This window comes from Euprymna scolopes, chromosome 10 (genome assembly GCF_053919585.1).
Source record: "Euprymna scolopes isolate OS-2025 chromosome 10, ASM5391958v1, whole genome shotgun sequence".
Taxonomy (NCBI): Eukaryota; Metazoa; Mollusca; class Cephalopoda; order Sepiida; family Sepiolidae; genus Euprymna; species Euprymna scolopes.
In genome coordinates this window covers 92,000,688-92,021,645 of record NC_136491.1, presented here as the reverse complement: position 1 = coordinate 92,021,645, position 20,958 = coordinate 92,000,688, and the positions used below count along the sequence as shown (strand labels likewise).

The window sequence follows — 20,958 nt, the reverse complement described above, 5'->3', positions numbered from 1 at the left end:
CATTCTGATTTTATTAGAATTTGATTCAACGGTTCCTACTGAAGCTGATTTCTTAATGGCACATGCAACAGTCGCCGGTTACGTTTCCATTCGGGATCCGAAGAAGGGATCTTGGTTCATCCAGAACTTATGCAGTGTTTTCAATGAGCACAGTAAAAAGTAAGGACTATTTATTTATTTATTTATTTTGAATTTATTTTGTGAGTTTAATTTGTGTACTGGTCCAAATATTTGGCATGTTTGGGACTAATTTGGTCATGTTTTCTTGATGTTCAGTATTTTTGCTTAATAGCAAAGTTCACAGAGTTTTATAATTATATAATGATAAAACTCTGTGAACCTTGTTTGTTTGCATCTTGTTTTCATGGATTGGATGGTATCATCTTTTAAAAAAGGGGTGATAGGTGAATTTGTATATATATATATATATATATATATATATATATATATATATATATATTTAAAAATAAAATAAAATAATAAATAATATATATATATATACCGCTCCCCATGTGGGGGTACCAAATTGGTTAAAAGGGAAAATTATTCCCAACTCGCATTTAGGTAAAAATGCACTTTCGTAAATAATTGAATTCATTCAAAACATATCGCTAAAACCAAAACAAAACAACATCTATATATATATATATATATATATATGCTTACTTGATTTCTTGAATCTTGTCAACAATTGGGTGATTCTACCTTTTAAAAAAGAGATGACAGGTGAATATAAATATGAATGAGTTAAATCACAGATTAGATAATCAAGTCAATTGTCTTATTAATTATTACAGTGAGATAATGTTTTTGAGACGATCCGAGCCAAAAAGGTAAAGCTCAATATATAAAAATAGAGCAAACATATGTTTAAAGATTAAAGTTAAATTCTGTAGATTAAAATATACATAAAAAATATATTCAAGTTAAGAATTTATTATATGAAGCAAGGAATATATGGAAAAAAATTATATTCATTTCCTTAATCCATGGATTTTCAATAATGGCTCATATCATCAGAGGAAATGAAATGCAATTAGCAAAATGGATTAAGGAAATAAATATAATTCTTTTCCATATATTTCTTGCTTCAAACAATAAATTCTTAACTTGAATATACTTTTTATGTATATTTTAATCTACAGAATTTAACTTTAATCCTTAAATATAAATATATTTATATTTACCTGTCATCCCTTTATATATATATATATATATATATATATATATATATATATATATATATATATATATTGTAGAGTTGAATGTAATAAGCAAAGAGGAAAGTGCCGCTGTGTGTGTGTGTCGTGCGGTCATACAACTTACCTTCGGATGGGATCTGGGAGAAAGAGAAATTAAAGATGGCAGCCATGGATTTATAAAGTGTAGTCTCGTGGAATCTCACAAGATCTCATCTTCCACTGCACATGTATGCAAATGGAATGGGGTCAGTTTTCTGATAAAATGTCTGTTGATAGAGGCAGTGGGGAGAGACATGCTGGAAGTTGAGAGAGAAAGTTGTCAGTGACGGATTCTATCTGGACTTTTGCGTATTGTATTTGGTTTATTTTGTTTTGTTGTTTATCAGCCCATTTAACGTCAAGCTATTTCGGCATAATGGCGGAAAAATTCGACCTTAAATTAATACTGGAATTTGACGGCTCGACCACAGTACTTGACTGGGTGGAGAAGGTGGAACTGCATTGCCTGTTGTCTAGTGTGAAGAATATTGAACATGTGGTTTCTCTATGTCTGTCTGGCGGGGCTTTTGCAGTATATCAACAGCTTAGTCCTGAGGAAAAACAGGATTATGAAAGGATCAAGGCGGCATTATACAAGGCGTTCGCTATCGACCCCACCACTGCTTAGGAGCAATTTGAGGCAAGAACCTTGCATCCTGGTGAAACTGTCGATGTTTATTTGACCGAGCTGACGAAATTGACGTGTTGTTTGGTTGGCTGCCTGAGCGGGCATTGCCATGCAAATTTTTGGCAGGGCTCCCAACCGGGGCAAAGCAACTCCTGTGGGCTAGCTCAAACATAGCTTCATTGTCCCTTAATGACCTGGTAGACCGGGCCAGGACCGTGATGAAGAATACTTATGAGATGGGAGAACCGGTAGTCGCTGCTGCACAGCACGCATTAAATGAGGATAGACCTTACTAGGGGCCCGTCCTGCGCGGTGAAATCATGTGTTATAGGTGCAATGACCACATTGCGAGGAACTGCCGGCGGCAACTGACAGCTATTCGCTGCTACTGATGTAATAAGACTGGTCATATGGCCTGGGATTATTCAGAAAACGGGGTCGGGGACAAGGTGCCAGTGTCGACCTCTTCCCCAAACAGAAATTAGACGAGGCGCTTCCGACCATTCAGGTCTATGTCAATGAGACATTGTGCTCAGCACTCTTTGACTCTGGGTGCTCTCGCACTGTAGTGAGTGCGGGCCTCTGCCGCACTTGGAAGAAGAAGACTTCTAGATTAACCACCCTCAGTGGAGCGACGTGGACATGTTGCGGGGTGGGCACTGTTAACATTCGCACTAAAACTGGAAATTCAGCTAACATCAAAGCGCTGGACCGCTCAACTTTGACCTGCTCCTATGCTATGAGGCCATCAGAGCCCTAGGTGATGCTCACATAACACAGACGGGGGCGATTAAGGAGAAGTTTTAGTGTATGCTGCTTTGAAGATTGATCAGCCAGACTTAATTGTTGAGTTTGACCAGCAGCAGAAGGCTTGGACAGCCATGTGGAAGTGGTCGGAAAACCAGGAACCAGCAAAACTGTGAAATGAGGTAACAGAGTACCATGTGCCCAACCAAATGAGGCCTGCATATGAAGAGGAACTTCATGATTGGATCAAGGATGGCTGGTTGAATCCCTACCCCTGTGAGAAACTTGGACCTCCCAAAGGCCTGATTCCGCTGATGGTGGCCGCTCAGCACAACAAAGCAAAGGTGAGGCCAGTGATGGACTATTGCGAACTGAATGCGCATGTTGATGCGTTTACGGCAGATTCTGACGTTTGTGCCAGCAAGTTACGAGAGTGGCGCCAGCAGGGTTCCAATGTGTCCCTGCTGGATCTAAGAAAAGCATACCTGCAGATCCGAATCAGTGAAACAATGGGGCCATTTCAGACAGTAGTATTTGCTGGCAGGAGGTACTGCCTTACCAGACTAGGCTTTGGGCTGAACGTGGCACCCCAAATAATGAAGACCATTATTAAAACTGTGTTGTCACAGGAAGAGACAATTAAAGATGGGACATTCGCGTACCTTGATGACATATATGTGAATGAAGACATTGTGTCATCGTCATATGTGAGGGCCAAACTGGCTGAGTTTGGTTTGACGTGCAAGGATCCAAAACGTTTGGTGAATGGCGTTCGTGTTTGGGCCTGAACGTTCGACAGGAGTGAGGCACTTTGAAATGGAGGCGCGGAACTGCAGTTCCTGAAGTACCCGATGTCTTCACGAGGCGAGCAGTATTCTCCTTGTGTGGGAAACTTGTGGGGTACCTATCAGTGTGTGGATAGACTCACGTGGCAACAGGCATCATAAAAAGGAGGGCAAGCGCTGTCACCAAAGACTGGGATGATGAAACAGCCGACAGCCAACGATCTGTTGGTTTGCATGGTGAAGGAGACCATCGCAAGAGTAAAGCAGGATGACCTCGTCAAAAGAGACTAGTGCCTGCAGGGAGACAAACTGAATGTGTGGGTGGATACGAGCTCTCTGGCAATTGGTGTGCTGTTTGAGAAGAATGATGCTGCGATTGAGGACGCTTGCTGGTTGCGACTGGCGAGTGACGCTGCTCATATCAACCTGGCAGAGCTCAATGTGGTGATAAAAGGTATCAACCTAGCACTCAAGTGGAAAGTCAGGAAATTACGCATACATACAGATTCACTATGCGTGTACCACTGGATATCAGACACACTGACAGGCAAGACTAGGGTGCGCACTAAGGCAGCCAGCGAGATGCTGATCAGATGGAGGTTGGAGACCGTAAAAAAGCTGGTAACAGAGTACAACCTGTCTGTTGATGCGGTACTGGTCACTTCAAATTGCAACCTTGCTGACAGGCTCACTCGGGTGCCACAGAGATGGTATGACACCATGAAGAAGAAAGCCACGCCAGTACCATTATGTGCCACCTCTATTGAGGTGGCAGATGAAATCAGGAAGATACACCACCTCAGTGGACACACCGGAGTTAGATGGACATGCTATTTTGTGCAGTTGTCCAATCCGTCGGTGTCCAAAAGTGCAGTGAAAGCGGTAGTCAGGGAATGCCAAACATGCCAGTCAATCGACCCCGCCCTGGCCAGATGGCGGAAAGGTCAGCTGGGAGTAAGCGCGACTTGGAGCCCACTACGGCAGCCAGCACTTCCTCACCCTGATCGATTGTGGACCAACAAGATTTGCAATCTAGCGCCAGTTAATAAAACAGGATTCCTCCAGTGTAATCCGTGAATTGGAGTCCATATTTTATGAAAGGGGGCCGCCTGAAGAGATCCTCACAGACAATGACATGGCCTTCTGCAGTGGGGAGTTCAGATGTTTCGTAGACGAGTGGGGGATCCAGCTCAGACACAGACACCAAGTGGCAACGGCATAGCAGAGTGGTGCCATCGAAGTGTGAAGAGGATCGCAACAAGAAAACAATGCACGATCACAGAGGCGGTCTATAGATATAATGCAACTTCAAAGGATGGCATGACTGCTGCAAGCGCACCCATCAATGTGATCCATTGCTATCGAGTGCGCATCAAGGACATTGATGCCCGTCTGCCTGATCAGCAGGAAACCCGAGGGCCGTATGAGTTAGGGGACATTGTTTGGGTGAAGCCTCCCAATAATCGATGCACCAGCAGCTTTCAAAGAGGGCAAATCACTGGCATCATCAGTGAGCAAGCCATGCTAGTCAATGGTACTCCATGCCATGTGAAGGGTATCCGGCCTGCCCTGAATATGAACCAGTTGGTGAGTAGCAGTGATGGTGAATCATCCAACGATGACCTGTGGATCCGTCCTATTCCCCACGATGGTACAACTGTGAACCCCAATACAGACACTGATAGTTCCAGCACCCCTTCTGAGAGCTTCAAGTCCAGCCTGATGGTATGACTGCACGCCCTAACGTTGATGTTAATGGTTCTGACACATCTTCTGAGAGCTCCAATGAAGATGAAGTAGTCCAGCCAATCCCCCTTCATAGAAGTACCCGCAACAAACGACCACGTCCACCATGCCAAATGTGTGATCTGGAGACCAGGGGGAGTGTAGAGTTGAATGTAATAAGCAAAGAGGAAAGCATCCATGTATGTGTGTCACGTGCAGTCATACAACTTACCTTCGGATGAGATCTGGGAGAAAGAGAAATTAAAGATGCCAGCCATGGATTTATAAGATGTAGTCTCGTGGAATCTCAAAAGATCTCATTTTCCACTGCACATGTATGCAAATGGAATGGGGTCAGTTTTCTGATAAAATGTCTGTTGATAGAGGCAGTGGGGAGAGACGTGCTGGAAGTTGAGAGAGAAAGTTGTCAGTGACTGATTCTAATATTGTATTTGGTTTATTTTGTTTTGTTGTTTATCAGCCCATTTAAGGTCAATATATATATATATATATATATATATATATATATATATATATATATATATATATATATATATTGGTTTCGATTCTAGCTGATGGCACTCAAGTCATATATATATATTTTTAGTTTTGATCTTACTACTATATATAAGGTTCAATATGGTTGTTGTTGGTTTTTGAAGTTTTGCCATAAATGGTTGTGTCATCTGCATATATGTCGGTGAATGAACTTAGAGTGTGATCTGGGAGATCATTGATAAAGATAAGGAAAAGCGTTGGGCCCAGGATGGATTCTTGAGGCATGCTAGTGTTAATACTTTGAGCATTAGACTTTTTCCCATCAACTACTACTTATATAAAGAAAGAAAAGATTCGATAATTGAGAAGACATTTCCAGATATTCCATAGCTGTAAATCCTGTGAAGTAGTCCTTTATACCAAACCCTATCAAATGTCTTTGATATGTCAAGAGCTATTGCTCTTGAGAGGAAACTCCCATACATAGATTCATTAATCCTATGAGAAATTACAATTAGTACATCAGCTGTAGATCTTGCAGGATGTAAACCATATTACTTGTTACTGACTGTGTAGTTTTTGCTGAGATGTTGTCTTTATTATGTACTAGCAGGACTCGGCATTGCCCAGTGAAAGCATGCCCCCTCCTTGTAAAAAATTAAACTATGGTTATTGTTGGTGGCCAGTCCCCAACGTCTTAATGTTAAGAATGGGTTTCAGAATAGACACCCCACGATCTCCTCATGTTAAGAACGTTGTATGGAATAGACATGATCAACCTAGCCATGGTGAGAATGGCTTTCAGAATGGACACCCCATTTTATGAGCAGGGTGGAGGGACTGTTAAAGTATTTTCCCAAGTTCAACCTTGATATATCTTGTCAGCGTACCCACCCTCAAAGACTATAAACTAAAAAAACAATTGGGGGTGAGTGGCAATGTTGTGCAGAGAGAAGTACACTTTTTTATATTGCATGCATAGAACAGTGAATTATAGTGCATAATGTATGTCATTATATATCGAAAACTACTTGTCTTCACCAAAGTTAAAGTAGATTGTCTTATTCAGCATGGTCTAAACATATAGATGTGGTCAGTTTAAAGGAAATAGTGTAGTTGGTGCTACGGTAAAAATTCATCTAGTGTTGAGCTTTCCAACATTACTACAGAATTTTCTATAATGCCCGTAACGGCTGCACATTCAGCTCATGGTTTTCACAATGGAAGGACACATTTTACCATGAATTTCCTAGCAAGGATGATGACTGGAAAAAACGCCTTCTGATACAAAAGTTGGGTACAAAGGAAAACAAAAGATTTGTAAATTTTATTTTACCCAAACAACCTTTTGATTTGACTTTTACTGAGACTATCGGTATCTTGCAGACATTTTTTGGGAACAATAGTCCCTATTCAATATTCGATATAACTGTTTCAAACTTTCAAAAAACCAGTCCGACGATTTTGTCACTTATGCCGGACGTGTGAATCATGAGTGCAAGAGATTTCATCTCCAGACACTGACTGAGGACCAATTTAAATGCCTAATTTTTATAGCAGGTCTACAGTCATCAAACGATTCAGAAATATGTTCCCGACTGCTAGTAAAGCTTGAAACAAATAAAAACGTAACCGTCCAGGATCTGACAACGGAGTCTAACAGGTTGTTGAACTTAAAAAAGGAAACAATGTTAGTCCAGCAGCAACACACACTACCTTCACTAATGTCACACATCAACTCAAAGTTTTGAATAAAAAAACATTGTCTGCATGCTGGTCTTGCGGTAAATGGCACTATGCCTGTTTTTGTCCCTTCAGAAAACACAAATGCCAAGTGTGTCATAAACATGGGCACAAAGAAAATTTTTGTCATCCCCCTAACGCCAAATCCCCTACTCAGCAAAATTCCTGGTTAAATAAATCAAACGCAGTGTTTGCCTCATTTAAGATTGATTACAAATATCGCAGAAAATACATAAGTGTCAGATTAAATGAGTGTCCAGTTCGTTTTCAGTTTGACACAGCATCAGACATTACTCTAATCTCGCATAAAACATGGACGAAAATCGGAAAACCGGACCTATTGAAAACCAACCATGTTGCCAAGAGTGCATCTGGAAATGATATCCAATTTGCTGGGGAACTAAATTGCTCTGTTTCCTTCCAAGACAAAGTATTCACTGGAACTTGTTATGTAACAGACACTGATCTACACCTGATCGGTTTGGACTGGATCGAAGAATGCAATCTATTCACGGTCCTATTGGAATCTGTCTTCAACACATTTTCTCTTAAGTCAGTTCAGGACACTGAAAAGCATTTTACTCAGACGCTTAAGTCTAAGTTCAGTGATGTTTTTTAAGAGGATTTGGGATGTTGCACAAAAATGAAAGCCACTCTCAAGTTGAAAGCAAATCAATATTTAGACCCAAACTCCCTGTCCCGAACATCAATAAAATATCTACGTTTCATCTTTGAAAAAACAAGTCGACGATCCGACCCATGAACATATCAGCCATCAAAAACATGCCAGCTCCAACAGATGTCAAAACTCTACGTTCTTTCCTTGGGTTGGTAAGTCATTACAGCTCATTTTTACCAGACTTACACCACATTCAAACTCCTCTCAATAACTCCTGAAAAAAGGGATTGCATGGAACTGGTCACTAGAATGCAAAACTGCTTTTGCCAAAATCAAAGTTTTACTCTCTTCAGATCTCTTGACCCATTTTAATCCATCTTTGGACATTATCGTGGTTTCTGATGCTTCTGACTATGGCGTTGGAGCCGTAATCTCTCACATTTTTCCTGGTGGCAGTCAGAAAGCTATCGCTCATGCATCTAGGTCATTGACACCTGCAGAAAGGAATTACACTCAAATCGAGAAAGAAGCTTTGACGATAATATATGCTGTAAAGAAGTTCCATAAAATGATCTAGGAACGTCACTTTACTTTGGTTACAGACCATAAACCTTTGGTGAGCATTTTTGGATCCAAGAAAGGTATCTCAGTGTATACTGCCAATCAACTACAATGGTGGGCTACCACATTATTGGACTACAATTTCTCGATAAAGTACCTTTCAACCAATTCGATTGGACATGCAAATGCCCTGTTGAGACTAATTAGTACACATCAGAGGCTACCCGAAGACTCCATTGTTGCAGGAATATCCCTGGAGCCAGAAATCTCTTCAACGCTCACAGCTATGATAAGGGAACTACCAGTTACTTCTAACATAATTAAAGAAGCTACAGCTTCTGACACTCTACTACAAGAAGTCATCCACTACCACCGTACCAAGTGTCCAGCAGTACCCCCAAACAAACAGCTACTACCATTCTTTAAACGGAAATCTTCCTTATCAGAGCTTGATGGTATACTGCTCCTTGCTCATCATTGCAAAGCAGAATTCTAAAACAGTTTCATTTCGGACACCAAGGCATCAGTCGCATGTAAGCGTTATCATGTGGTTACGTTTATTGGCCAAAAATGGATAAGCAGCTCAAAGATCTTGGATGCACTTGCACTAAATGTCAGCTAGCAGCTAAATCCCCTCGAAAATCTACACTTTCTTCATGACCTATTCCAGATTCCCCCTGGTCGTGCATCCACATAGATTTTGCAGGGCCCACAAATGGACAATCCTTTCTCATTGTTGTAGATGCCTACAGCAAATGGCCCGAGATATTCAAAATGAACCACATTACTTCTGAGGAAACAATTTCCAAACTTCAGAAGATTTTCAGCAGATTTGGCATTTCTGAGACTTTGGTCTCTGACAACGGCACCGCTTTTAGCTTAGTTAAGTTTTCTACTTTCTGCCAACAAAATGGTATCCACCACATTCGCACACCACCATTTCATCCACAGTCAAACGGTCAAGTTGAACGTCTTGTGAACACCTTTAAAAGAGCCCTTTTAAAACTCAGGGGAGAAGGGACAACATCAGAGATACTTGAAACCTTCTTGATAAGCTATAGGGCAACACCAAACCCTAAGACACCAAACGGTAGCACACCAACTGAAAGCTTGATGATTCGGAAAATCCGCTTACATATTGATGTCCTATGTCCAAAACCACATCATTCCATCAAGAGGAACACAAAAATGGAACGGCGGTACAACCGCCACTATGGTTCAGTCTAAAGAACATTCTTACTAGGTTAACAAGTCTTAACAAAAGACTAACTGAACAACAAAGAGTCATGGATCCAAGGCTACATTGTACGACGAACTGGAAATGTAACGTACAAGGTAAATATCCAAAATTCAATTTGGGTTTGACACTCCAACCAACTGCGACAATCACATCTCTCAGACAGAATACCAGATCACCCTATTCCACTAAACATCTTGTTGGACACCTTCAACTTGCCACAACAAACACCAGAAGCTTCTCAGAACGCTGAAGCTGGAGTGCAAGAACCTAACATCTTGAAGTCAGCTCGTACCCATTGTCCAACACAACATTTGCAGATGGATCCCCAACTAAAGTCGTACCAGTGACAAAATTTAAAGGGGAGATGTTGGGATGAAACAAATAATGTAAAGGGGAGTAACTCTTTACTTCTTTGGGCAAAGTTGCCTCCCTTTGTCCACAGTCCTAAACTTTAAATTCTCGCGACTTCTCACAAGATCAATGACCGGAAGTAGAGACAGTGGAGGGAAAAACAATGACTTTGAAAAGGGCAAGATGAACATCATTCCCGTTCATTCCAGTATCATATTTGGTCTTCTAACTTTCATCTATTATGTTTGAATTATAGTTATGTGTGTGCGCGTGTCTTCATAATAAACGTATGTCATTATGTAACAGTGTTACATAAGATGGTCGGTAAAAGTTTAGACATAATAAATTTGTAGATGGCATCTGTTATTGCAAACCTACCATAATTTGGTCCAGAGGGGAATTTCTGCAATCAAAATATTACATATAGGAGATATAAGCTATTGCTATGAACCATATTCTCATGCTCCACTGACCAACCACACTAGAATATCAACACAGTTCATAGGAAGATGAAGAAAAAGACATATTCAAAACCATGGCTCATGTGTTTGGAGTAAGATGCTGATTAAAGACTTCACTAATAACTGCTTGTTTGTCATGCTTTTTTTAGGATCTCCCTTTTTAATTATTCTAATTCAACCCTTAAAAACATTATACAGAACATTTACACAGCTGATGCAATAGCAATACACATTGTTAAATATTACATCTGATAGTTCCTAAAAATGTCCTTTTAATTTATTTTTACATATATTTTAAACTTCTCGCTACAATTAGATGAGTTTCATGGCAAGTGCTTGTCTGAGCTCCAATCTATGGTCCCACACTCGCCAAACTTTCATGAAAAACACTCATCTAGCTGAAACAACTATCGATAATTTTCCCCCACTCTTTATCTGTACCTAAACCTAAACATAGATTCCATGAACAAAGCTTCTTTCTTAGAACTGCATGCTTTTGGAACTCTCTTTCATTTTCCTGCTTTCCAACTGACTATAATATGATTGTCTTCAAGTCCAACATGAACAAGTTTTTGAGTCCAAGTTACCAAATTTCCACTCATTAACCCTTATCCTCAAGTGGCCTCCAGGCCTTAATAAGTGGTGATTCCTTTGTAAAAAAAAAAAAAAAATTCAGAAATTTAAGATTAAATGCATACATTATAATAAATATAATCCTTTCCAGAAAAAGAATAACTTATTACCTAAAATGTGCAAGTAATTTTATTTTTTACTTTTACCGGAACAGATTTAGTCAGAAGAAAGGTCAACATATATAACTTTTTAATGTTAGCATGTAGGAATTTGCAAAGAAATTGCTGAACGCTAATTCCTTGGGGATTATTTAAAGTAAATATGTGTTTCATTATAGTGTTAAGGAGAAGAGAAATAAGACAAGAAACTTAACTTTATAATGCCAAAAAGGGAAGATAAGAAACTCGGCATTGCCCAGGAATGCATTAAAAGAAACATGTTTCATCAGATTGTTGAGGAAGGAGATAAGAAAATATATTGCCCAGCAATTAATTTAATTTTTAATTTTTTCTAATTTGTGATAATAATCTATAAAAAGAAAGAAAGCCTTTTTCCAGTGATCTAAAGTAAAATAAAGGATAGTTGTCTGCTTGTTACTCTGTCTGTGTGTATGTATCTATGTGTTCAGAAAAAAGGGAAACTTACACAACAAGACACACCCATTGATATATTCTTTTTCAGCACTACCTTGGACAGAATTTAGGGAGAATTTTTTAAAGACTCTTTATTCTTTTGGAGGTCGGCTAGAACAGAACTATTTAGAGAAGTCAATATTTAGAGCAACATTTTAATGTTATCATGTAGTTTGTAAAAAGTTACTGGACTTTGAGAAATTCTGATTCTTTGGAGATTATTTAGCATCCGAGGAGGGGCAAGAAATGCTGCATTGCAAGCGAATACATTGAAATAAATGTGTTTAATTATAGTGTTGGAGAGAAGATAAGAAACTCAGTGATGCACAAGAATACATTAAAACAAATATGTGTTTCTTTATAGTGTTGAGGGGAAAGAGGTGAAAGACAAGAAACTCTGCATTATCCAGAAATACATTACAACAAATGTTTCATTATCGTTTTTGTTTTTAAAAAGGGAGAAGATTAGAAATGTAGACTTGCTCAGGAATACATTAAAATAAATGTTTCTTTATAGCATTGACTTTAAAATTGAAATTCTAATGAATTTCTTACATTTTTATTATTTTAAATTCATTTAAACAAAAATATGTTTTCAAGTGGAGAGTGAAGGGGAGATAACAAAACTCAGTGTTGCTTGAGGGCAATAACTTTAAAACTGAAATATTCTAATAAACTCGATTTTATATGTAAGCCATGCTGCAAGCGATCACATTAACAAACTATCACCCACATACATCAATCTGATATATGGCAAAAAGAGTTGCTATAAACCTCTATCTATTAAGTATGTTTATATGATTATGGATACAGGATTCACTACTAAACTAATTAACTGATCATTATGAATTTTGGAATAGAGCTGATTTGTAAGTCTTGCAGGCATGTGTTGAATGGAGAGAAATGATATGAGATATACAAGGATTGTTCGACTTCTGGATGAACCAAGGTTTCAGTTGGGGTCAGTTTTTTAGAGAGAGTCTAGTTTCCAATGGGAGCTAGGTCACGTAGATTGTAGACGTAGATCTCGTCCGTCATTAAACTGCACATGGGCGTACTGAGGATTTGCTTCTAAAAGTTGTACCTCATCGACCAAAGGTTCATATTTACTATGCCGAACATGACAACGCAGTAATACAGGTCCTGATACAGTTAACCAAGAGAGTAGAGAATGACCACTAAGTGACTTCCGTTGGTAGGGAAATAGTCTCTCATGAGGAGTGGCATTAGTTGCAGTACACAGTAGAGATCTGATTGAGTGTAATACTTTGGGAAGTACAGTCTCCTACTGTGACTCTTTGAGGTTACTAGAAGCCAATGCCATGGGTATAGTTTTCCATATAATGCCATTGTATCGCTCACATTGTCTATTTCCTCGAGGGTTGCAAGGAGTAGTCCCGCTTGTTGCTATGCCTATGCTATGTGAGATACTTCCATAGGTCTTTGGCTACAAATGAAGTTCCTCGATCATTAGTAGTTATATTTGCACAAGCAAAAGCAAATGGAAAACGTGAGTACTCGTCCACTACTACTAGTAGGTACCGGTTCTTCGACGTAGATGGGAGCGGTCCTTTGAAATCTATGTTGAATCTTTCCATTGGCTGAGTAGCTTTGATAAGAGGGGTTGAGTTTGGAGAATGGAACCTTGGTTTTCATCGTGCACATATGGGGCATTTGGCACACACTTTCTTGATTTCTTCTATCGAATAAGGAAGATTTTGAACTTTCACAAAATGTGCCATTCGTGTGATTCCCGGGTGGCAGAGAGACACATGGATATCTGATAGTTTAGCTTTGTTGTTGATAGCTCCACAATAAGCTCATAAGAGTGCGTCAGCAGAAATGTTATTTCTTCCTGGCCGATACATGATATCATAATTGTAGCATGCCAATTCCATTCTCCACCTTTGAATTTTATTGTTTTTAATTTTTCCGGATCTTGAATTGAATTGAACATGTAGTTCACTGCTTCTTGGTCAGTAACTATTATGAGATGCCTGACAGATAGGTAGTGTGGCCACTTTTTGATTGCTTCCACATTTCTTTTTTGACGGAAACATGTTTGCATTCAGCGTGAGTAAGAGACCTTGAAAAAAGGCAACTGGTCGACCAGCTTGATTGAGAGTGGCCGCTATAGTGGTATCTGAGGCATCAGTTTCAATCACTAGGGGAAGATCTTCATTTATTGAATGGAGCAGAGCCTTTCCAATTTCGTCTTTGATGTTATTGAAGGCCTTCTTAGATTCTGTGTTGATGGGAAAAGAGTCATTGTTAACAAGAGGTTTTATTTTCTTGGAGAATTTAGATATCCATTGCGAATAATATGAAAATAATTCAATGACTCGGTGCATAGCCGCCTTGTCTTTCAGAAAAGGTAGTCCCTAGAGTGGTCGTAGTCGTTCACCATCTGGTTTAATTGTTCCGTGTGTTATTGTGTAATCAAGGAAATCTATTCAAGTAGTTGACAATATAGACTGTGCTTCGTTGAAAGTCAGGTTATGGACTCGAGCAACTTTCTGAAATTTTGCAAGATTTTCGTCATGCTCCTTTTGGGTATTCCCAACTATAACTATATTTGTCAACATATGCATGAACTCCCTGCAACTTATGTTGCTTGATGATGCTGTCCATCATTCTTTGGAAACAAGCGACACCATTAGTGACGCCAAATGGAACTCTACAAAACTGATATAATTTTCCGTTCGCCTCAAAGGCAGTGTAGATTTTCTCTTCCTCTCGAATGGTTATCTGGTGATACGTACTCTTTAAATCCAGGAAGCTGTAAATTTTATATCTGGAAATTTCAGCAGCAAGATCATCCATCCTTGGTAGAGGGTAAGGGTCTAATGATGTGAATCTATTGATTGTTCGACTGTAATCAACAACCAATCTTTTTCTGTGATGCTCACCAGTAACTATTAAAACTTGGGCTCTCCAAGGTGAGGTACTTCTTCAATTACTCCTTCCCGGAGCATTTTCTCAATTTCTGACCATATAAATTGTTTATCTTGATTTCCAAACCTCCTAGATTTAGGGTAATAGGTTTGCAGTCTGGAGAAAGGTTTGCGAAAAGAGATGGTGTTTCTACTAAAGCAGACTGTATACTGGAGGAAACAGAGCTAGGCATTTGGAGACTTCTCTTATGACCACCGAAGTTAAAAGAAACCCTAGAATACTGCCTCATGAAGTCTCGGCTGAGAATGATATCACTGCAAAGATCCGGTAAAATTTCAAATTTTGTGTTAGCGTATCACTCACCTTGTAGATTGATGTTGACGGTACACTGTCCTTTCATTGGAGATTAAGTGACGAGGAGGCCATATGTATCCTTCCAGTAGCTGGTTGTACTTTCAATTAATTTTTCTTAACAAAGCCTTCCGAGATGAAGTATCCAGAGCTCCAAGTGTCTATCATAGCTGTTGCTTCAGTTTTCCCGACTAGAATGTATAAAGAGGTTGGTTCTAAACTACCCGAAGAAGAAGCAGATGTAGTTTCAAAAAAATTGTTTTTCTTTGTTGGAGGATCAAACAATATGGACATTAGTTTGTGTGATTGTTTAGATGCTGACGTGGCTTGAGCAGATGTAGATTTTTGACAATTTTGACACGCCTTCACAAAATGACCTTTAACATGACATTTTTTTTGAATGGCAGACCTCGCTGGACAAAATTTCCAATCGTGTCTTGAATACCCGCAAAAATAGGAAGTAGATTTAGATTTTATGGAAGCAGAAGTATCACAAAATTCATCCTCAGATTTATTATGATAGTTTTGTTGGTCGTTAACAGTAGCCACCATGTCATAAGAATGTGTGTAAGATTCAGAATGAGCATAGGATTCAGAATTTTTCTGTGCTGAATAAATAGCTCCAGGTTGGTCGACGGCCAAATTAAAACAAGTGTTCTATTCTCAAGCAATCTCTGCCAGATAGAGTTGGAACATAAACCTGTAATGAAGGCATCTCTGACGCAAGCGTCTCTGTTTTCAATAGCATTAACTGCTTGAAAGTTGCAATCTTTAGCTAACAACAGTAGCGATTCTACATATACATCGATGTTTTCATCATCTTTTTGTCTTTGAGTTAACAACGTATGCCTAGCGAAAATTTTGTTAGTGGGTTTTATCTGAGACGATTCAGAGCAGAGGCATATGTTGTATGTTCTGTGATGTATTCATATACGTCGGGAGAAACATGATTTATCAAAATGTCTAACTTGTCAATATCAGTTGTGTTCTCGGTGGTTGTTCTTTGTATGAGAGACGATATAGTCCAAAGCCAATGTTTAAATGTTTTGTTTGCGCCGGTCGAGCTAGGAGAGATATCCAGATGATTAGGATTTTAAAATTTGTCCATTTTTTTTTTTTTGATTAGTTCATTAAATTGTTGTAAAGTGAGAACAAAAGACAAGTTTGCTTAGAATAAAGGCTTGAATGAACTAATAGAAAATACTAGAGAGTACATAGCAACGGAGATAATTAGCAACACAGTAAACACCGGATACGAGAGTTTTAATATTACGATACATATATAATAAAACAGCATGCAGATACAAATATTGTAAACAAGTGTTCGACATGAATGTGTGTGTGTTTAGAGCCTTGTCTCTACATCTTTTGACTTTAAATTCTCAGTTAAGATTAATTCCATTGTTCCACAGACTGGCAGTTCCACGGATTGGCTGGACATAAATCAGTTTAGATGTAACTGATGCTCATGCTGTATCACAAATGCAAATGCTGTGGTTCTTCTTCATCTTCTTCTGGGCCGTTCCAGGTTGCCATCTCTCATCTTCAAAATCTCAGCTATCGTTAACTCCATTATTGACGACTCTCCTCTGTCTCTCACCATAACTATTCTTTTTCTAACAGTTAGGGTCTCCTGAATATATTTAATTTTCTATGGAAATCAGAGATATTAAATTTTTTCTCAGCTTGTTTTCACAGAAAAATATAATCGTCAGTTTTCTTTACAAATTTTGTATCTTTCATTTCTTTGTGCATCATATCTGATAATCTTGACTATGACACCCCTTTTGTTAATAAATCGCAAAGAATTTCATAGCATAGATCAAGAAGAATTTGCGATAGATTAAAAGAATTGAATACTTCAGTGATGACTGTGCTGATCAATATAAAAGTTACAAGGTATTTCTCAATCTTTGCCACCACAAGTCTGATTTTGGCATTGATCCAACCATGACATTCTTTGCAACTAGTCATGGGAAATCCCCTTATGACAGAATTGGGGGTACTGCCAAGCATAAGATACTGCAAGCCAGTTTTCAAATGCCTATCAACAACCAAATTTTAATGTTCCGAGCAGTTAAGGAATACTGCAAAACATCAATTGAAGGAATTACTTTCCTGGCCATTGACAAAGAACACATGGTATCAGTACGAGAAATCTTGTTGGTTGGTTGGTTGTTTTTGTTTTACGGCATATCAACCCTTTTTAGGTTATTTAATGCTGAATCCAAAGATTTTGAAGAAAGATTTTTTAATAGAATATATTTGTTGTTTTCAAGTCGGTTTCTATTTAACCCATAGTTGGGACCCTAACAGGTACTACTACTCCGGGTCAGAGTGGACCTGGGAGCAATGGCAATTAAAGGGTGGCTCCACATTCCACAAAGCTCGCAAGCTGGGGCCTCACCACTGGATATAGTTTAAGGTCATACCCAGGACCCGAGAAATCTTGTATTTCCGGTTTTTAACAACTGTCATGATGTCACTTTGTCTGTGTAATGAAACAGCCTGTCACTTATAATATATTTTGTGATGTCTTTTTTTTTTCTCAGATTATTTTGATTGAAAATTAGCAATGTCTTTTCAAATCCTCTGTCTTCACCCACCAGCTATTAACAACTAATTGTCAGGGCATTACTTTGTCTGAATCATTCAAAGGGTCTGCCACTTTTAATAAATTTCTTTAATGTTTTTTTTTATTGTCATTTTAATGTCTTTATTGTCATAGCTAATCTCTCCTAGTGTTTTGCTTGTGGAGGTAGGATCATTCTATAGTATTATAAATCTCTGTAACAACAATTTTTGTTTTTATCTTTTTCTGTTTCAGTTACGATCTCACTGACATGCTGCTAATGGTTAACGATTGTGTCTGTAAAGAAGAGGGATATAAAAATCAACAGCTCATTAAACAGATTCCAGCTCCAATAAATATGCTGCGGAAAAAAGTATTCTTTTTGTAAGCTTTCATTATGAATAATGCTGTGAGAATATTTTTTATTGATGATTTTTTTTTTCAAAAGTCTTGTACAAAATAAGTGGAAGAGTATATTTTGACCCAATTATTCTGCATGAACTTCTGAAAAAAAGTGATAACATTTTATTTTAGAAAATAAGCTTTTTAAGAAAATGATGACATTTTATATTTGGAAAACAAACTTTTCAAGAAAGTGACATTTTATTTTGGAAAATAAATTTTTCAAGAAAGTGACAACATTTCACTTTATAAAACAATTTTTTTTATAAAAGTGACAACATTTTATATTGGAAAAAAATTTTTTTCAAGAAAATGACAGCATTTCTTCACTTTTGAAAACAATCTTTTCAAAAAAGTGACAACATTTCACTTTGCAAAAAAATTTTTTTAAAGAATCTTCTGGTTGGAATGAAGAACCATGTATCATCAAGTTGCAGCAAATTGAATGCCTTGTGTGATCGCCGAGGATGCATGTAGATAATGATTACATCATTTTCCTCTGCATCAACTTCATTCGCAATTCCAATCCACAAGAATGAATTATAAACACACATTACATATTGCATTTGTAAAATGTCAGAGGTTTCAAGAATTGATAGCAAATTAAAATCATAGGTGTCAGTATACAATTCATCTTCGCTGGACAGCTTTTATGACCAATTATTTTTTATGTTGACAATGGGACAAAATGGTGGCTGCTTTTAGTTCCTGGTACTGTGTCTTCTCTGGCAAATCTTATCTTAAGAGATTTTTTCACTTCTTTTAATGCTTCCATACTGATATCAAAGAACATGATTGCAAACATCTCCAGATCTGATTATTCTGAGAATGTTGAAGCGACTGTTTAGTCGCTTGCTGTTTTACTGAACATTCCATTGTAAGAGGATTTTCCATGTCTTGTAACAAAGAAACCCTAATCCACATTAATCATCAAATCCTGTTCATGCAGATATTAATTTGTTAAGTTCTTATAAATTTTACATTAACCCACACACTAACCACTGACGTTAGTCATTTTGTTGATAGGGGGAATAATGCACAAATGTAGTGAACTGTCATTGTCATGGTTTGATACAGGAATGCAGTGTTGTGGGTGTTGCCATCTATAATATAAATCTCACCTGTCTGTTTTTATGTATGTATGTATTTGTGTGTATGTATGTATGTATGTATGTTAGTATGTCTGCCTAAAATTTTGACAGAGTTTGTTTGTATGCCTGCCTAAAAATTTCAACAGAGGCGACGGATTTTCATAAGATTGGTATAATTTCGAAGCCCGACCCTTCAGATGACAAATATCGAAAAATTGTCTGAAAACATTAATTCTTTCACCCTCAACTGGGCACTTTTCGACAAGGAAGGGTCGCTTTTTTCACCAATATTTTCGAAAGTTATCCCCTCTTTTGGATTGACTAGCCTTAATTTAAACCTTCACCACTTCCGGTTTGGCAATGGACGCAATGGCAAAGACGTCACTTTTTTTTTTCATGTTCTTTTTCTCCTTTGCGGTATGGGTTCAAGCCTGCCTGCCTACTACCATTTTTTTTTCTCTTTGCTGAACACACGCCTCAAAACACCCGGGCAATGCCAGTCACCCAGGCTAGTAAGAAATAAAACATGATGAAAGATGCTTCTGTGTTTTATCAGAATGTTAGTAGTAAAGAAATGCTGAGTGCAATAAATCTTGCTCCATTGAAAACTTTGGATTTCGTCTGGTATAAGAAATTTATAGTTTTGTGCAAAGTTTCCAAGGACAAGAAACTCATTTGAACAAATGTTCTCTTTCTTTTAATTTAAATATTTAGAACAGAGTAGGTAATTGTATTGGAACCAGAAAAAATATTGGAATTGTCCCATCACTAATATATATATATATATATATATATATATATATATATATATATATATATATATATATATATATATATATATGTGTGTGTGTGTATATATTAAACTTGGTTGATTGCAATTAAATCAATTGTTATTGAACTTGATTGATTGCAATCAAATCAATTGTTATTAAACTTGATTGATTGCAATCAAATCAATTGTTATTGAACTTGATTGATTGCAATCAAATCAATTGTTATTAAACTTGGTTGATTGCAATCAAATCAATTGTTATTGAACTTGATTGATTGCAATCAAATCAATTGTTATTGAACTTGGTTGATTGCAATCAAATCAATTGTTATTAAACTTGGTTGATTGCAATCAAATCAATTGTTATTAAACTTGGTTGATTGCAATCAAATCAATTGTTATTAAACTTGGTTGATTGCAATCAAATCAATTGTTGGTGAACTTGATTGATTGCAATCAAATCAATTGTTATTAAACTTGGTTGATTGCAATCAAATCAATTGTTGGTGAACTTGATTGATTGCAATCAAATCAATTGTTATTAAACTTGGTTGATTGCAATCAAATCAATTGTTATTAAACTTGATTGATTGCAATCAAATCAATTATTATTAAACTTGGTTGATTGCAATCAAATCAGTTGTTATTAAACTTGGTTGATTGCAATCAAATCAATTGGTATTGAACTTGATTGATTGCAATCAAATCAATTGTTATTGAACTTGATTGATTGCAATCAAATCAATTGTTATTAAACTTGGTTGATTGCAATCAAATCAATTGGTATTGAACTTGATTGATTGCAATCAAATCAATTGTTATTGAACTTGATTGATTGCAATCAAATCAATTGTTATTAAACTTGGTTGATTGCAATCAAATCAATTATTATTAAACTTGGTTGATTGCAATCAAATCAATTGTTATTAAACTTGGTTGATTGCAATCAAATCAATTGTTATTAAACTTGGTTGATTGCAATCAAATAAATTGTTATTGAACTTGATTGATTGCAATCAAATCAATTGTTATTGAACTTGGTTGATTGCAATCAAATCAATTGTTATTAAA

General features: G+C 37.5%; 1 protein-coding gene across 2 annotated transcripts in view; it reads left to right on the top strand.

Annotated features, from left to right (window-relative positions):
• LOC145286128 (caspase-8-like) overlaps positions 1–18,258 on the top strand; it is a 173,614-nt gene extending 155,356 nt beyond the window's left edge. For both annotated transcript variants that reach the window (XM_080134834.1, XM_080134835.1), the window contains exons 10-11: positions 18–159; positions 17,878–18,258. In XM_080134834.1, the coding sequence (XP_079990960.1) occupies positions 18–159; positions 17,878–18,010 (275 nt within the window). In that variant the 3' untranslated portion in view covers positions 18,011–18,258. The remainder of the gene's footprint in view (positions 1–17; positions 160–17,877) is intronic.
• Positions 18,259–20,958: the final 2,700 nt, after the last annotated feature.